The sequence below is a fragment of the Seriola dumerili genome, unplaced genomic scaffold, assembly GCF_002260705.1.
Source record: "Seriola dumerili isolate Sdu_G_001 unplaced genomic scaffold, Sdu_1.0 BDQW01000319.1, whole genome shotgun sequence".
Classification (NCBI taxonomy): Eukaryota; Metazoa; Chordata; class Actinopteri; order Carangiformes; family Carangidae; genus Seriola; species Seriola dumerili.
Window position 1 is genome coordinate 2060329 of NW_019174574.1, and position 12630 is coordinate 2072958.

A 12630-nucleotide genomic window follows, 5' to 3' on the forward strand; every position below is an offset into this window, starting at 1 on the left:
CAAATGAATGCTTTCTCATATTTTATTGGGACTCACACTTGCACCTGTTATATAATTTGATATATGATGAATAGTCTGATGACTGTTTACCAGCAGGCTTTCATTTGATATGTAAACACTGACAGATATTCTCCACACTCATATCGCCCTCTCTTATTGCAGTGTATCTAATGCAAACAGCTGCTGGATGGAGTGAGTGAAAAATAGCATAAAACATCATTTACTCTGTTTTTACTGGTGCTCGGTGCATGGTGGCTGTTGTTTAAATTAGACAGATTCAGATTTGTTTACAGCGTGTTTTGTTTTGTTTTCTGTGATTTTTTTTGTACACCCAAGTTATAGGCCACACCGCAATTACACACATCTAATATTAAATTATGGTAAAAACTTTTCTTTTTTTCATAATTTGCATTAACGGGTGCTTTTTACTTGTTAACAAGGTGCTTTAATCACTTTGTCTTTACCCATTTACTACAAATCACAAGTGGCTGGTGCATCACCAGAGCAGGGAGGATTTAACCTGACAGAGTATTTAATTCAGGGTTATAGATTTTTCAGTTCACTAATGAAACCACTGAAACCAGCACGGTACAATATGCAGTGATGTGAAGAACACAGTATTTGTATTTGTAAAGAACGGTCTAAAGTAAAAACGAATGTACATTGTTACAAACACCATACAAAAGTCAATGTTATACATTTAAAATTTGAATTAAATTTTGATTCTGCACTGGAACTGTTCTCTGTGGATTTGGTTTTAAAACTAAACAGTGCGATTGTGTTTTGGTTTCCATCACAGACCTAATAATCACCTCTGGGAAACACACAAAGTGAAGCTGGCCCCAAATCTGACATTAACGCGTAGACAAGCAGAGACCTGAGTGTGGTTTGCCTGCAGGGCTAGGTGGACATTTTTTTGAAATGGCAAGCTGCATTTCTCTGTCTGTCTCACTTCAGCCTGAGATTAGAGAAGTAGAGCCACAGCAGAGCGACATGTAGTCTCTCCTCCGCGGCTGGTGGCTTATGTGGAAAAGCTCAAACAGGATGTATCAAGATAACTTGCTGACACAGCTGATTGTTGAGTGTGCGCCGGGGCTTCTCGAGAAACTGGCGAGTTCAGACTAAAAATGGGTCATCGCTCATCACAAGCTGTTTGTGGCTGCAGAAAAATCATGTGTAACGCTGCGACACGTTTCAAAGAAAATGTTTGTGTGTGCAGAAAGCACTTCATCCCAGCACAGGTTGATCAGGAAATTCACCTGCATCCGAATCATAACTGACAAACAGCGAAGCGTCGAGACGTGGTTTAATGGTTTTATCTTCACAAGAGGTAACACTGCAGATGTTCATACAGACATCATTAAAAAATCTGAATACAGTGTTTCATATATCCATCCATATATTGAAAAGTACATGAAATAATATTAATTTTAATAACATAACAAAAGGACAATAACATCAGTAATAAAAGTGGATTACAAGGATTGCAAAGTGACATTTTATGTAAATAACTCTTAAGAATTAGGAAACAGGAAACAAAAATCAGACAATAGTTCCATTTTACTGTATGTAAAAACACTGAAGTGCTATTTGTTCCAAGCTACAAAATACACTTAAAAAGCAGGAAGCGTTTTTTTTTTTTTTAAATTTCCTTCAAGGAAAAGTACTATAAAATAAGTTACAGTACAGTGAATTTGTCCAAACCGACTTTGTTCCCGTCTTCCAGCCTTTTTGTGAGCACAAACAACAGAAGTAACTCAGAGTACAGAGTTACGGTTTCCTCATGAAAGGCATCTTCATCAAAAAGGAAATGAACAGTTGTGCCGTTGTCAATAGGTGTGTGTCTGGTGTGTTCATGTTTAGAGGAATAGCCGCACAAACACTTTTGAAAATGTGAAACCTTCTAATCTTCACCATCATCTGCGTGTCACCTGCCCTCCTTGTCCTCCGTAGAAACAACTTTGTACTTCATGAATAATTCGACAAATACTTCATGTTTAGTCACATAATACAGAGGCGAGCGCTCATACGTCGTCAGCTGGTAAAGGAGGTATGTTGAACCTTGGTCTTGTGAAAAAAGCCATCTTCTCTCTGCAGACAGAAGAAAACAAAACTTATTGTCACAAACACCCATTTTATTTAGTAAAATAAAGACGTTAACAGCACTTCCACCAAATAAGGAGCTTCATGTCTCAGGTGCCGACATCAGGACCATGAATGTTTTGGTGAATATGTTTTCTTCAGACATGACGAGATTTGAACATTAAAATAAAAAAAATACATGTTCCAAGTTCTAATCCTGTGTCTCTGTGTGAACAGTTCTTGGTATGTGCAGAATATATCACAATCTCTATTCTCTCTTTCTATTAGCAAAATAGCAAACACCGGCCACCCTACACTACGGGTCTAAGTGTTAGAGCACCCCCAGTTCAAGTCCAGGGAAAAAACTTTCAATGGTACCCAGGTAAACATTAAACTGCCAAAGGTAAAAGAAAAGTTTAGTTCATATCATATAAATGTAATAGAAAACTGTTTTTTCAGGGATGAAGAAACTGGTTAAATCAGTTTTCCTGCAGCAGTGGAAATAAATGAAGTGAAATTAACATTTCCCGCAGGTTGATGACTGACAAACCCTCTGTCTGTACAAATTGTGTTACTGCACCTTCTGATGCATTATTATTATTATAATTATTATTATTATTATTATTATTATTATTAGTAGTATTAGTGTTAGAATTACTGTACTGCAGGAAGTAGGACGGTGTGCTGCTGTCAGACTGGTGAGAAACAGGCCAGTAACAAATGAAGACAGACTGGAACAGCAACATAATGAGCCACAACATTAGAAGATCAGAACCAGACGGAGGCTTCGCATGATGAAGACCAGACCAGTCTCCAGACCTGAAACCCATGGAGCTGGTCTGAGATGAACTGGACACGAGTGACACACAGTAGGAACTTATTAGTGCAGTAGAGTTGGGAGGAACCTTCTGAACAAAGTTTCCATTGTGTTCAGCTGCTGAATCAGTCAAATTTCAGATTTAAGATTCCGTGATTCCTTTTTTTAATCTTTATTATTTATTTGTTGTTTTAATATCATTAACACTGAGCCATTGAAATATGCAAATTTCAGTAACAACTGGAAAAATAGAGGCGATGTAAAACTTTTCCCTGGTAGTGAATATCATACTGGCCTAAATTTATAGCTTCATATTTTCCTCTTCTTCTGTATTTTATTTGAAGTGTTGATCCATAAGAAGATATATTTGTGGTTTTAAGAACCAAAAACCATCTCAGTGAAGTTTTACATCTTCTCTCTCAGGCTTCTCTCTGGAGCTCTAGTAACAACAGGTTGGTGAGCCAATCAGAAGAGAGGAGGCTCTAAGCCTCTGTGGACTACTGGCTACTTTCACAGTGTTAATATAGAATCTAGACCTGCTTTATAATCAAACACATGGAAATCTACCTTTATACTATATGGACCTTTAGAACTATATTTTTTTGCTGGGAGTTTATATTATTTTTGAAGATAAAACAATTATGTATTTGTGTATGAGGATACAAATGATGCAATAGACCTTTCTGGAGATAGTTTCTGACTGACAGGTGGTGGTGACGTGCCAACAGGCACAGCAAAGCTCCAGTAAAGGCAGGGCAGAAGATGAATGCTTTCAAGCAGACAGGGATGTAATTCAATACAATGCAGGTTTCAACAGTTCAACTAGGCTGAGGTCTGACCTACTACTTTCTCCTTTGTGCTTTGACACAGAGTGAAAGCGGGTGATGGGGGTGTGGGTGGAGGCAAACAGGCCTGTGAAGGATTTCACCTTGTAATTATATCAAAGCTACATATTGTGGTTTAATTGTAAATGTGTCACATTACTGAAGCTGAAGTTTGACTGTGACTTTAATCAGGTATGAACGCTGACCGGCAGTCAGCACAGTTCCAACCTGAATGTCTGCACAGGCAGGGGCTCCTTCTGACTCTGCCCCCTCATCTGCAGAACCTCTTTGGAAGCCTTCCTCATCCTCCTCTCCACCGCCTCCTCCTGACGCTGCTCCTGCTTGCTTTGGTTGGCCTGTAGAACATCAAACAGTAAGCTGCTGCTGAACAAGTCCAAAGCTCATGTGGATTGTAAAGTTCCTACAGCAGCCTGCCTCCAGTCTCACCTGTCTCTGGGCCTCTCTGAGCAGGCAGCGGAAGCGCTCGTCTCTCAGGGCCCAGTGGGGGAGCTCGGTGGCCTCCCTGGCTTGCGGCTCCTCCAGTCGCAGCTTCAGCTCCCTCAGGGCGCTCAGTTCCTCCATCAGCTGCCTCTGACGCGTCCTGCAGGCCTGGAGATCCAGCTCCAGGTCCAGGGAGGTACGGGTCGGCTGCTCGGCCAGGGAGGAGCGGTATGACTGCTGCTCACGCACAAACACAACTCAGAACCTAGACACTTAACACACTCCTACATGTATTCCTGATGAGCGACAGGCTGTACCTGCTTATATCGCAATGTTCTTCTCTCCAACGTGTTTCTGACAAAAGGTGATTTCTTTGGTAGAGTTGAGCTGTCGCTGTCGCTGCGATACAACTGAAAGGTAAAATCAGTCTTTTTATGTAGAGAAGGAATTCACACAGGGCTGTCAGTCCAGAAACATGAAGCAGAGTCGTAAATGTCAGTCAGCAGCACTGATAACAGCCTGCTGTCCACACAGACTGACAATTAAGGGCGTCACAAATGTTTTCCCTTTTTTTTTTTTTTTTTAGAAACTCACCCTGCAAACGTACTGACTGCGAGCCCCAGGAGAGAAGGTCTGAGAGCGGACGATGGTGCTGCCACGCATGAAGGGGGAGGCGTGACCCCAGCGTCCTCCCCTCTCTTTGGGCCGGACCCGCACCGGCTCTGGGAACAGGCCTTCTGTCATGGTGGCCTTCTCCACCTGTGGATCAACGGCAGTTTAATACATCTGCACCACACACTGCGAGTGGATGAGAATGAGCCACTACACACTGCTGTGCACTCTACCTTCACTGTACATAGTCGGCTGGCTGTCTGATCACAGCGCCCTCCAGTGGTGATGCAGATGCCCTCTGCACACAGGCCCTCTGAGCAGGGAGCTGTGAATGCAGTGCTGTTGCTGCAGCCGCTGTCCACAGACTCTGCCTGCCAGCTCCTGCAAAAAACACCCATGGCATGAAAACACAAACACACACACACATTGGGAGCAGAAAGAAGTGAATGTTGTGAATGACAGGAGAGACTTTGGCTGGAGCAGGAAATGTCATCACCTCTCAGATGCCGCCTCTCCAGGCTCGTCCTTCTTCTCCAGCCTCTGCAGCTCCAGCTCTGTGTGCCGCTCCTGTGTGGTGGTGGCGGTGCGTGACAGCAGAGAGCAAACATTGTCCTATAATATCACAGAAAATACTATCAAACACCATCTTCACACACCCTCCTGTGAGTGGGTTGAAGCTGCAAAGTGTGAAGGCGTGTTTGGCTTCACAGACACATTCTTGTCAATTACTCACTTTAACAAGCTCCACACCTACATTACAAAAAGCTGCTGAGCAACAGCATGAAGGGGAATTCCTCCAAAGGGCCTGACAGAATTTACAATTTAATGCAGGACTTTAATACAACATAGTTATTTTTCTTGTAACACCTCAGGATGGTGATGATTTTTTCTTTGTAATGTGTCAGCAGGTGGATGAGCAGTCACAGGATGATGACAAAGACATGAAAGAAAAACTACCGGATACTTTCACCTCTAAAAAATAAAATGAAACCATCTTCTATAAGTGCTCACAACGAACAGCTGGATGAGTGTTTTTGTGGTGTAGCCCAAGCTTCTATTTTACCTCCTATCTTATTTGTATTATATGGATTCCCCCCTGGATCTGTTTTAGAAGGTACATCGCCACTAGGGTTGTCAAAAAAAAATCGATACTCAGATACTAATCGATACTAAAAATTAGCATCGGATTAGATACTCATTTGCAACAGTATCGATACCAACAGTCTTCGCCTCCTCCAGTTGACACAACTTCATACAGCAGCACTGCAGATAGGCAGGCACACGGTCCCTGCTCTCACTAGCAGCTGAACACATCAACGCTAGTTGACATTCACAACAATGAGCTGGTGTCGCCAGCATAAAACTACATTAACATGGCAAGTGCTGCTGCTGAAGGACCATCGCAACCTGTTTTAGTGGAAAATGAAAAAAGAAAAAGTGCCAGGTAAAAAATTATTTTACCTGGCCGGCAGCACACGTTATCTTGAGCCGTTTAACTATTAGCAATTAGCCGTCTGTTAAGTTATCATTAAGCTAGCGGCTATGGTTATTAATAAAACGACTAACTTTAATGTGGGAGCTAGGCAGCAAAGTTTATCAGTCCTGCCCGTCTGTAACGTTAATAGACAGTGTTAATTTAACAGGATAACACAATTATTTGTGTTAGTGTTATATTTCTCTTAAAGTCCCAGACTGAAGCTGGGAAAAGTCGACCAGCAACTAGACAGAAACAGCGGCAGCCTACCCGACAACTCTATTTGTTCAGCAACGAAAACATGGTGGCAAGTCACGAGAAGCACAGACAATAAACAGGGCTGTAGCTGAATACATTTACATGTCATATATATATTTGCACTACCTCAAACAACCTAAAAATAGTGTCATTGTTGTTATTTGTTGTATTGTTCTAATCTTTATTTTAAAAAAAAGGGTTAGGCTCATTTTTTTCTTCCCATGGTATCGAAAATGGTATCGAGTATCGATTATCGAGTTTTGGTATGGAGTTTGAAATTCTAGTAGAGTGACAACCCTAATCGCCATTTATTGTTGCTAAGCGACAGCTACATTAGTCCTTTACAAATACAACAGGAGCTTCTTTCAATAATTCACTCTTATTCACAAGGTATTATTACTATTTCAATTTTTTATTTATTTTGTTTGTAACAGTGATTTATGTTTATATTATTTTCATTGTATGATGTGATTGTACAATGAACAAAAATATAAATGCAACATTTTTGTTTTTGTTCCTATTTCTCATGAGTTGAAATGAAAGAGCTAGGACTTTTTTCCCAGGACACTAAGGGCGCCTTCCTCTCAAACTTTGTTCACAAATGTCATTAAATCCATTTCCATCCACCTGACAGATGTGAAGTATCAAGATTCTGATTACACAGCATGAATTTTGCACAGGTGAGTCCTGGGCTTGTCACAATAAAAGGCCACTTTAAAATGTGCGGTTTTATTTTGAAAAAAGATTTCACAGGAATTGGGCTACAGATGTGCTTTTTTGTCGGAGTCTCAGTATCTGGTATGACCATTTGCATCATGCAGTGCAACACATCTCCTTTGTACAGAGTTGATCAGGTTGTTGATTGTTGGACCGCTCCTCTTCAATGACTGTGAAGTTTCTGGATATTGGCAGAAAGTGGATCACACTGTCATACACACAGATCCAGATCATCTCAAACCTGCTCAGTGGGCGACATGTCTGGTGACTATGGAGGTCATGAAACAAGTGGGATGTTTTAAGCTTCTAGGGAAGCTTCTTTGATCTTTTATCTCAACTCATGAAAAATGGTAGTAAAAGCAAAAGTGTTGCATTGATATTTTTGTTCAGTTAAATTCTCTGTAAAGACCTGTGGTCGGTATTTCCCCCTCCCTGTGGACGAAACCTTGGATCACTTTCAGTGCTGCCATGCTGTAAGTTGACTCTGCAGTAATTTCCTGTACAAATATATGTTTGTGCTGTTACCATGGCTCTGGGCCTTTGCTCATCTTCCTGCCCATCGTGGTGTCTTCGGTGGCTGAGGCTTTTCTGTTCAGGCCTCGGCACCTCTGTCCCGCCCAACATCTGGACTCGCAGCCAGTGGTAAACCATCTCTGCGCTTCCCTCACAGTCTGCCAGGCTCACCTGGGCCGTACCCTGCAGTAACACACAGACAACTTCATTATTTAATGTTAGTTTTCGTTCTCCCTCATCGGTAGCAGCGCTGCCGGAGTTTCTGAGTTGCTGCTCAGCCTTCCAGACCCACCAGTAGTTCCTCCTGAGCCTGAGGTCCCAGCGAGCAGACGGACAGCTGCAGGGCGCACACCGCCAGGGCGTTTGCAGGGACAGGAATGCGGAAGCCTTCGTTGAAACTCATCTGGGACTGCGGCTCCAACGCTGTACAACAGTAAAACGCACAGGCCCTGCCGGCGTCCAGTGGAATCAAGTGCACCTTCACATACCTGAATATGAACAGAACAATATTCATAGTGAGATTTCTACTTCTTCATCGATACATGGAGCTTCACATCAGCTGCTGAGGCCTTTTACATACAAGCAGCTGCTCTACTCTAGAAACAAGCCTCTTCACTCCATGTAAGAGCGCAGAGAGGATTAACAATGGTTTTGTTTTATAAACGTCTTTTGAATAGAAGCTACGGCAGTATTCAAGTCCATCACATTGAGGTAGATTAATTATTTTCCCCAACTTCTGCATTGTTTTCTTCATCATGTCCTTTTAAACTGTGACAGTGTGAGGGAGAGATTTACTCTCAGTTTGGCCTCTGCAGTAGAGATGCACATCAAGAAGCAAACTCTGGCTGCAGAGTAATATCCACACTCTGATGGAACCAGCTGCCATTAGAAATCAGATGAGCTCCTCCATCTTGATTTTTTAATCATGACTAAAGACACATTTTTATTCACTTGGCTCACTACCCTACTAGTCCCTTGTCATGTTCATAATTGTGTATTTGCTCCTCGTTATTTTCTTGTTTTTGTTAGCATGTTTATATGTTTCTGTATACGGTATATTAACTGTGCTTTCCTTGTGTTTTACTTGTTCTACACATTTGTTTTACTTGCTTTTATTTATATTAATTGTCCTTAGTACAGCACTTTGTTCAGCTCAAGCTGTGTTTAAAAGTGCTCTAGAAATAGAGTTGACTTGACATTATATCGTCCAGCTGTCATGGAGTCGAACAAATAGTTTGATATATTTTGGAAATATGATTATTTGCTTTAGCTTTGTTAGCTTTATGCTAAGCCAAGCTAACTGGCTGATGCCTGTAGCTTCATATGTACTGTACAAACATAAGAGAGGTATTGATCTTCTCATGTAAATTCTGACAAAAAGACAAATAAAAGTGTATCACCAAATCTCAAATGTTGCCTTTAATCATCGAAGCTGAACGTACTCACACTTTATAACCGTCTCTCACAGTGGACCTGTTTAAATTCTTCAGCTGCAGCAGATGTAGTCGCAGAGACTGAGAGTTCGACTCCCACCTGTGAAGAGGACAGGAGAGCAGAGAAGACGTGGAGTCAGATACTAACAGAGGATAAACCTGCCACGCATGTACAGTCTACACTAACAGTTTACTCACAGCAGTCCCAGCTGGATCTGGGTGGGCTCGCTCACTGAGCTCAGCTCTTTCATGTACGACATCTCCTCCGACTCCTCTGCCCTGTCGGAGGAATAAACAAACGTTTGTCTTCTCTTCCTGGACTTAGACTTCTAGTTTAATTATCAGAAGATATTCCAGTGATGTTATGTCGTGTGACATGAGCAGGTTTGTGCAGTTCTACTTCCTTTCACCTGTTATATGCGTGAATGTGATTTTACTTGCTAATTTAAAAATCTTTTCTAGCTTGCTTGCAGACACTGACACTGACACAGAGTGATGTGATTAACTACCAGAGCTCACACTGGGGTTGATTTAGGATGTTGTAGTTTTCTCCTATGTCACTAGGCGGCACTGTTGCTCGGGAAACCTTAGTGATTAAGTTGTGTTTTACCATTGTTGTTGAGGATTTCCTCTCACCTTCTACCCCAGGCCTCAAAGACCCCACTGTCTGTGGCCAGAGCGTCCTCAGACACCCCTGCAGACACTCTCCTGGCCCTCCTGCCGCTTCTGTTGGCACTGTTTCCTCTCAGAGTCACTCCTGAAGAGAAAGAAACACCAGTTATTCATGAGCTAGTCCTCACTCTGTGGGACAAGTATCAGCTGTCTAACTTGCCTGTGGAGGTAAACGCCCCCTGAGCCCCGCTGTCTCTGTGGCTCTTGTTGTCCAGTTGATGGGCGGCGGCGGGGCTGACCGCGTCCTCGTTGCTCAGCATGGCCGTGTGGGGCAGGGTTTGCGACTGCGCCCGCAGCCCCTCTAACAGGCCGCGACCCGCCTGCTCCATGTATTCCTCCGTCATCTGGGTGAGGGGGCAGTCCTGAGGGGCAGAGTGGTAGGGCGTGTCCATGGGAGAGCTGGGCGGCGACAGAGAGGAGAGCGAGGAGCGAGAGGAGAGGGAGGCAAGAGACTGCGGGGTGTCATGGGAGCGTTTGGTTTTGCTCTGGGTCAGGGGGTCAGGATTGAACATCGAACAGTCTCTGGACACGGTCTCTGGGGGCAACAGGTAGCGCAGGTGGGAGTCGAGCGGCTCTCCTGCCCCCTCGTGACGGTCATACTGGGGGGGACCGTAGATGTCGCTGAAACTGATAGAGCTGAGAGAGCCCCGGCTAGACGCCAGCGAGCCCCTGCTGGAGGCGAGAGACCCCCGGCTGCTGCTGGACGACACCGTCAGAGAGCTGGCCGACAGGCTGCAGATAAACAAGATGACAGAGACATGAGACACAGCTGCAGTGAAGATCAGCTGAGATCTTTGGGAATGCGTGGGAGCCACACCTCTTGAGCTGGGAGTGAAGGTAGGTGGTGATGCGCGTCGCCTCCTCCAGCTGTCTCAGCAGAACGTTCCTCTTCTCCTGCTGCAGGATCCTGTCATGAATGATGCATAGGAAAGTCAGTTAGATAAGTTAAAGGAGCAAAGCAGAGCAGAGCTGTGTGTGTGGTCTGTCCTAAACACCAAAACAATCCTGTACACATCTGTACACATCTGTATACAGATGTCCTGTGTTCCACTGTGAAATCTAGCAGCCAGCTGCTCCACATCAGCGAGCACAGACGTTTCATCTCACATGATAAACTGAGCAATGAGGGCACCCATACTTCCCTCCAATTACAGGAGCATAACTGCAAAACTAACAGATCACCTGATAGTGAACACACAGAGAGACGTGATGCCTCTTCACATGGAGGGAAAGGAATCCGAGTTATTGTTCTCTCAGTCCGCTCAGTTCTCATGTGCTGGGTTAAAACTGTTTTTACTGTTAGTATACAAGAAATACTTGACTGTGAAACTGTGACTTTGTGACTGTGTTTAGTATGCATACTGATTATTCTGAGTAAACTTTATTCTGTCAATTGTCCAGTGTAAACACACCACACACTCAAACCTGCTTATTCTAAGTAGGTATTATAGAACTGGAGAAAGCTGAAGTCCTGCAACTCACTGGGATTTATCACAACATAGTGTCAACACAGTGAGGCTTTATAAATGGTGCACGTACATGCAGTCATTCATTTGTATGATATAAAAGTGAGATCTCATTTATCTAAATTCTGTTCATTTATGACACAGATTTAACCTCTGGCTTTATTTGGGGTCATAGGTCACATCTGGCTGTTTGTCAGTGCAGTAACCTGCAGTTTGTCTTTGTGATTTCTGATATGGTGCTGTATTTCCTGGAAGTTCATGTTATTAATTAACCTGTAAATTGGTTCATGAATGATTTATTGATCCGTATTGAATTTGACAGGAGGGAATATGACTGTATGACTGATTTACCTTCAGTAATCAATAACATGCTGTGGTTGCAGTATTTCTCTTACTAGTTCACTATTGTTTGCATCTTAATTCTAAAATTGATTTACAATCATAAACCTGACTGTGATGTTAAATTATCAAAAGCATGATAATGATAACAACAAAAATCTGACAACACAGACATCACCATCCTCACCTCTGATTGGCTCCCTGGCTCTGGGAGCTGTGGGCCCTCTGCACCTCCTCCTCCAGTCTGGAGCGCTCCTCCTCCAGCTGCAGCAGCGTCTCCGGCGGGTGCTGCTGCTTGCTGACTAGGATGATCTCCTGCAGGAGGGCCTCCTTCTCACGCAGGAGCTGCAGGAAGTCCCGGTCACGGTCCGCCTCGGCCCGGCCCGACCAGCTCTCACTGTCCAGCTGTGCTAGCTGGTGCTGTATGCTCTGCACCCTGAGGAGCAGCAGAGAGGAGTCAGTATTGTACAGGAAGGATGTGCTGATGTGCAGACTTTGTTCAAAAATGGATAGAGCTGAAACAGATTTCAGGATACAAATTTTGCCTGCACCCAAAATATGTCAAGTATGTGGGGGGTCACTCATGCCTTATTGGATAGTGACAGTTTAGTTGGATCTCACAGTATCTTGAGTATTTAAGGTCAAATTGTGCATCAATATCTCTGATATAACACATATTAATGTGACTCCCCTCCTTTCATAGATAACACACAGTCTAGAGAAGTGGAGGGTGCTCAGTCCAACCCCCATCAACACCATTAAAATGATGAGGGCCTCACAGTTCAAATACCTGTCAGTGATGCTACTGATAAAACACCTGGAGACATTTACCATACAACCAAATTAATGTCCTGTGATGGACTAGAAACCTATCCAGGGTGAACCCCTGCTGTGACCATAAACAATATTGCTAATGAATGAATGAATGAGTGAATGAATGAAAAACCAAATTATAAAGGATTATTATGGAATGGGAACACTA

The 12630-nt window shown here is 43.3% G+C and overlaps 1 protein-coding gene across 1 annotated transcript in view; it reads right to left on the reverse strand.

The window, feature by feature from the left end:
- Positions 1-1584: 1584 nt before the first annotated feature.
- wwc3 (WWC family member 3) overlaps positions 1585-12630 on the reverse strand; it is a 32617-nt gene continuing 21571 nt past the window's right edge. Inside the window, exons 9-23 of the mRNA XM_022759087.1 lie at positions 11836-12084; positions 10661-10750; positions 10004-10575; positions 9808-9928; positions 9370-9450; positions 9185-9271; positions 8031-8226; positions 7751-7921; positions 5273-5388; positions 5010-5157; positions 4759-4923; positions 4482-4574; positions 4171-4401; positions 3952-4079; positions 1585-2091 (exon numbers count right to left, since the gene is read on the reverse strand). Of these exons, the coding sequence (XP_022614808.1) occupies positions 2025-2091; positions 3952-4079; positions 4171-4401; positions 4482-4574; positions 4759-4923; positions 5010-5157; positions 5273-5388; positions 7751-7921; positions 8031-8226; positions 9185-9271; positions 9370-9450; positions 9808-9928; positions 10004-10575; positions 10661-10750; positions 11836-12084 (2515 nt within the window). The 3' untranslated portion in view covers positions 1585-2024. The remainder of the gene's footprint in view (positions 2092-3951; positions 4080-4170; positions 4402-4481; positions 4575-4758; positions 4924-5009; positions 5158-5272; positions 5389-7750; positions 7922-8030; positions 8227-9184; positions 9272-9369; positions 9451-9807; positions 9929-10003; positions 10576-10660; positions 10751-11835; positions 12085-12630) is intronic.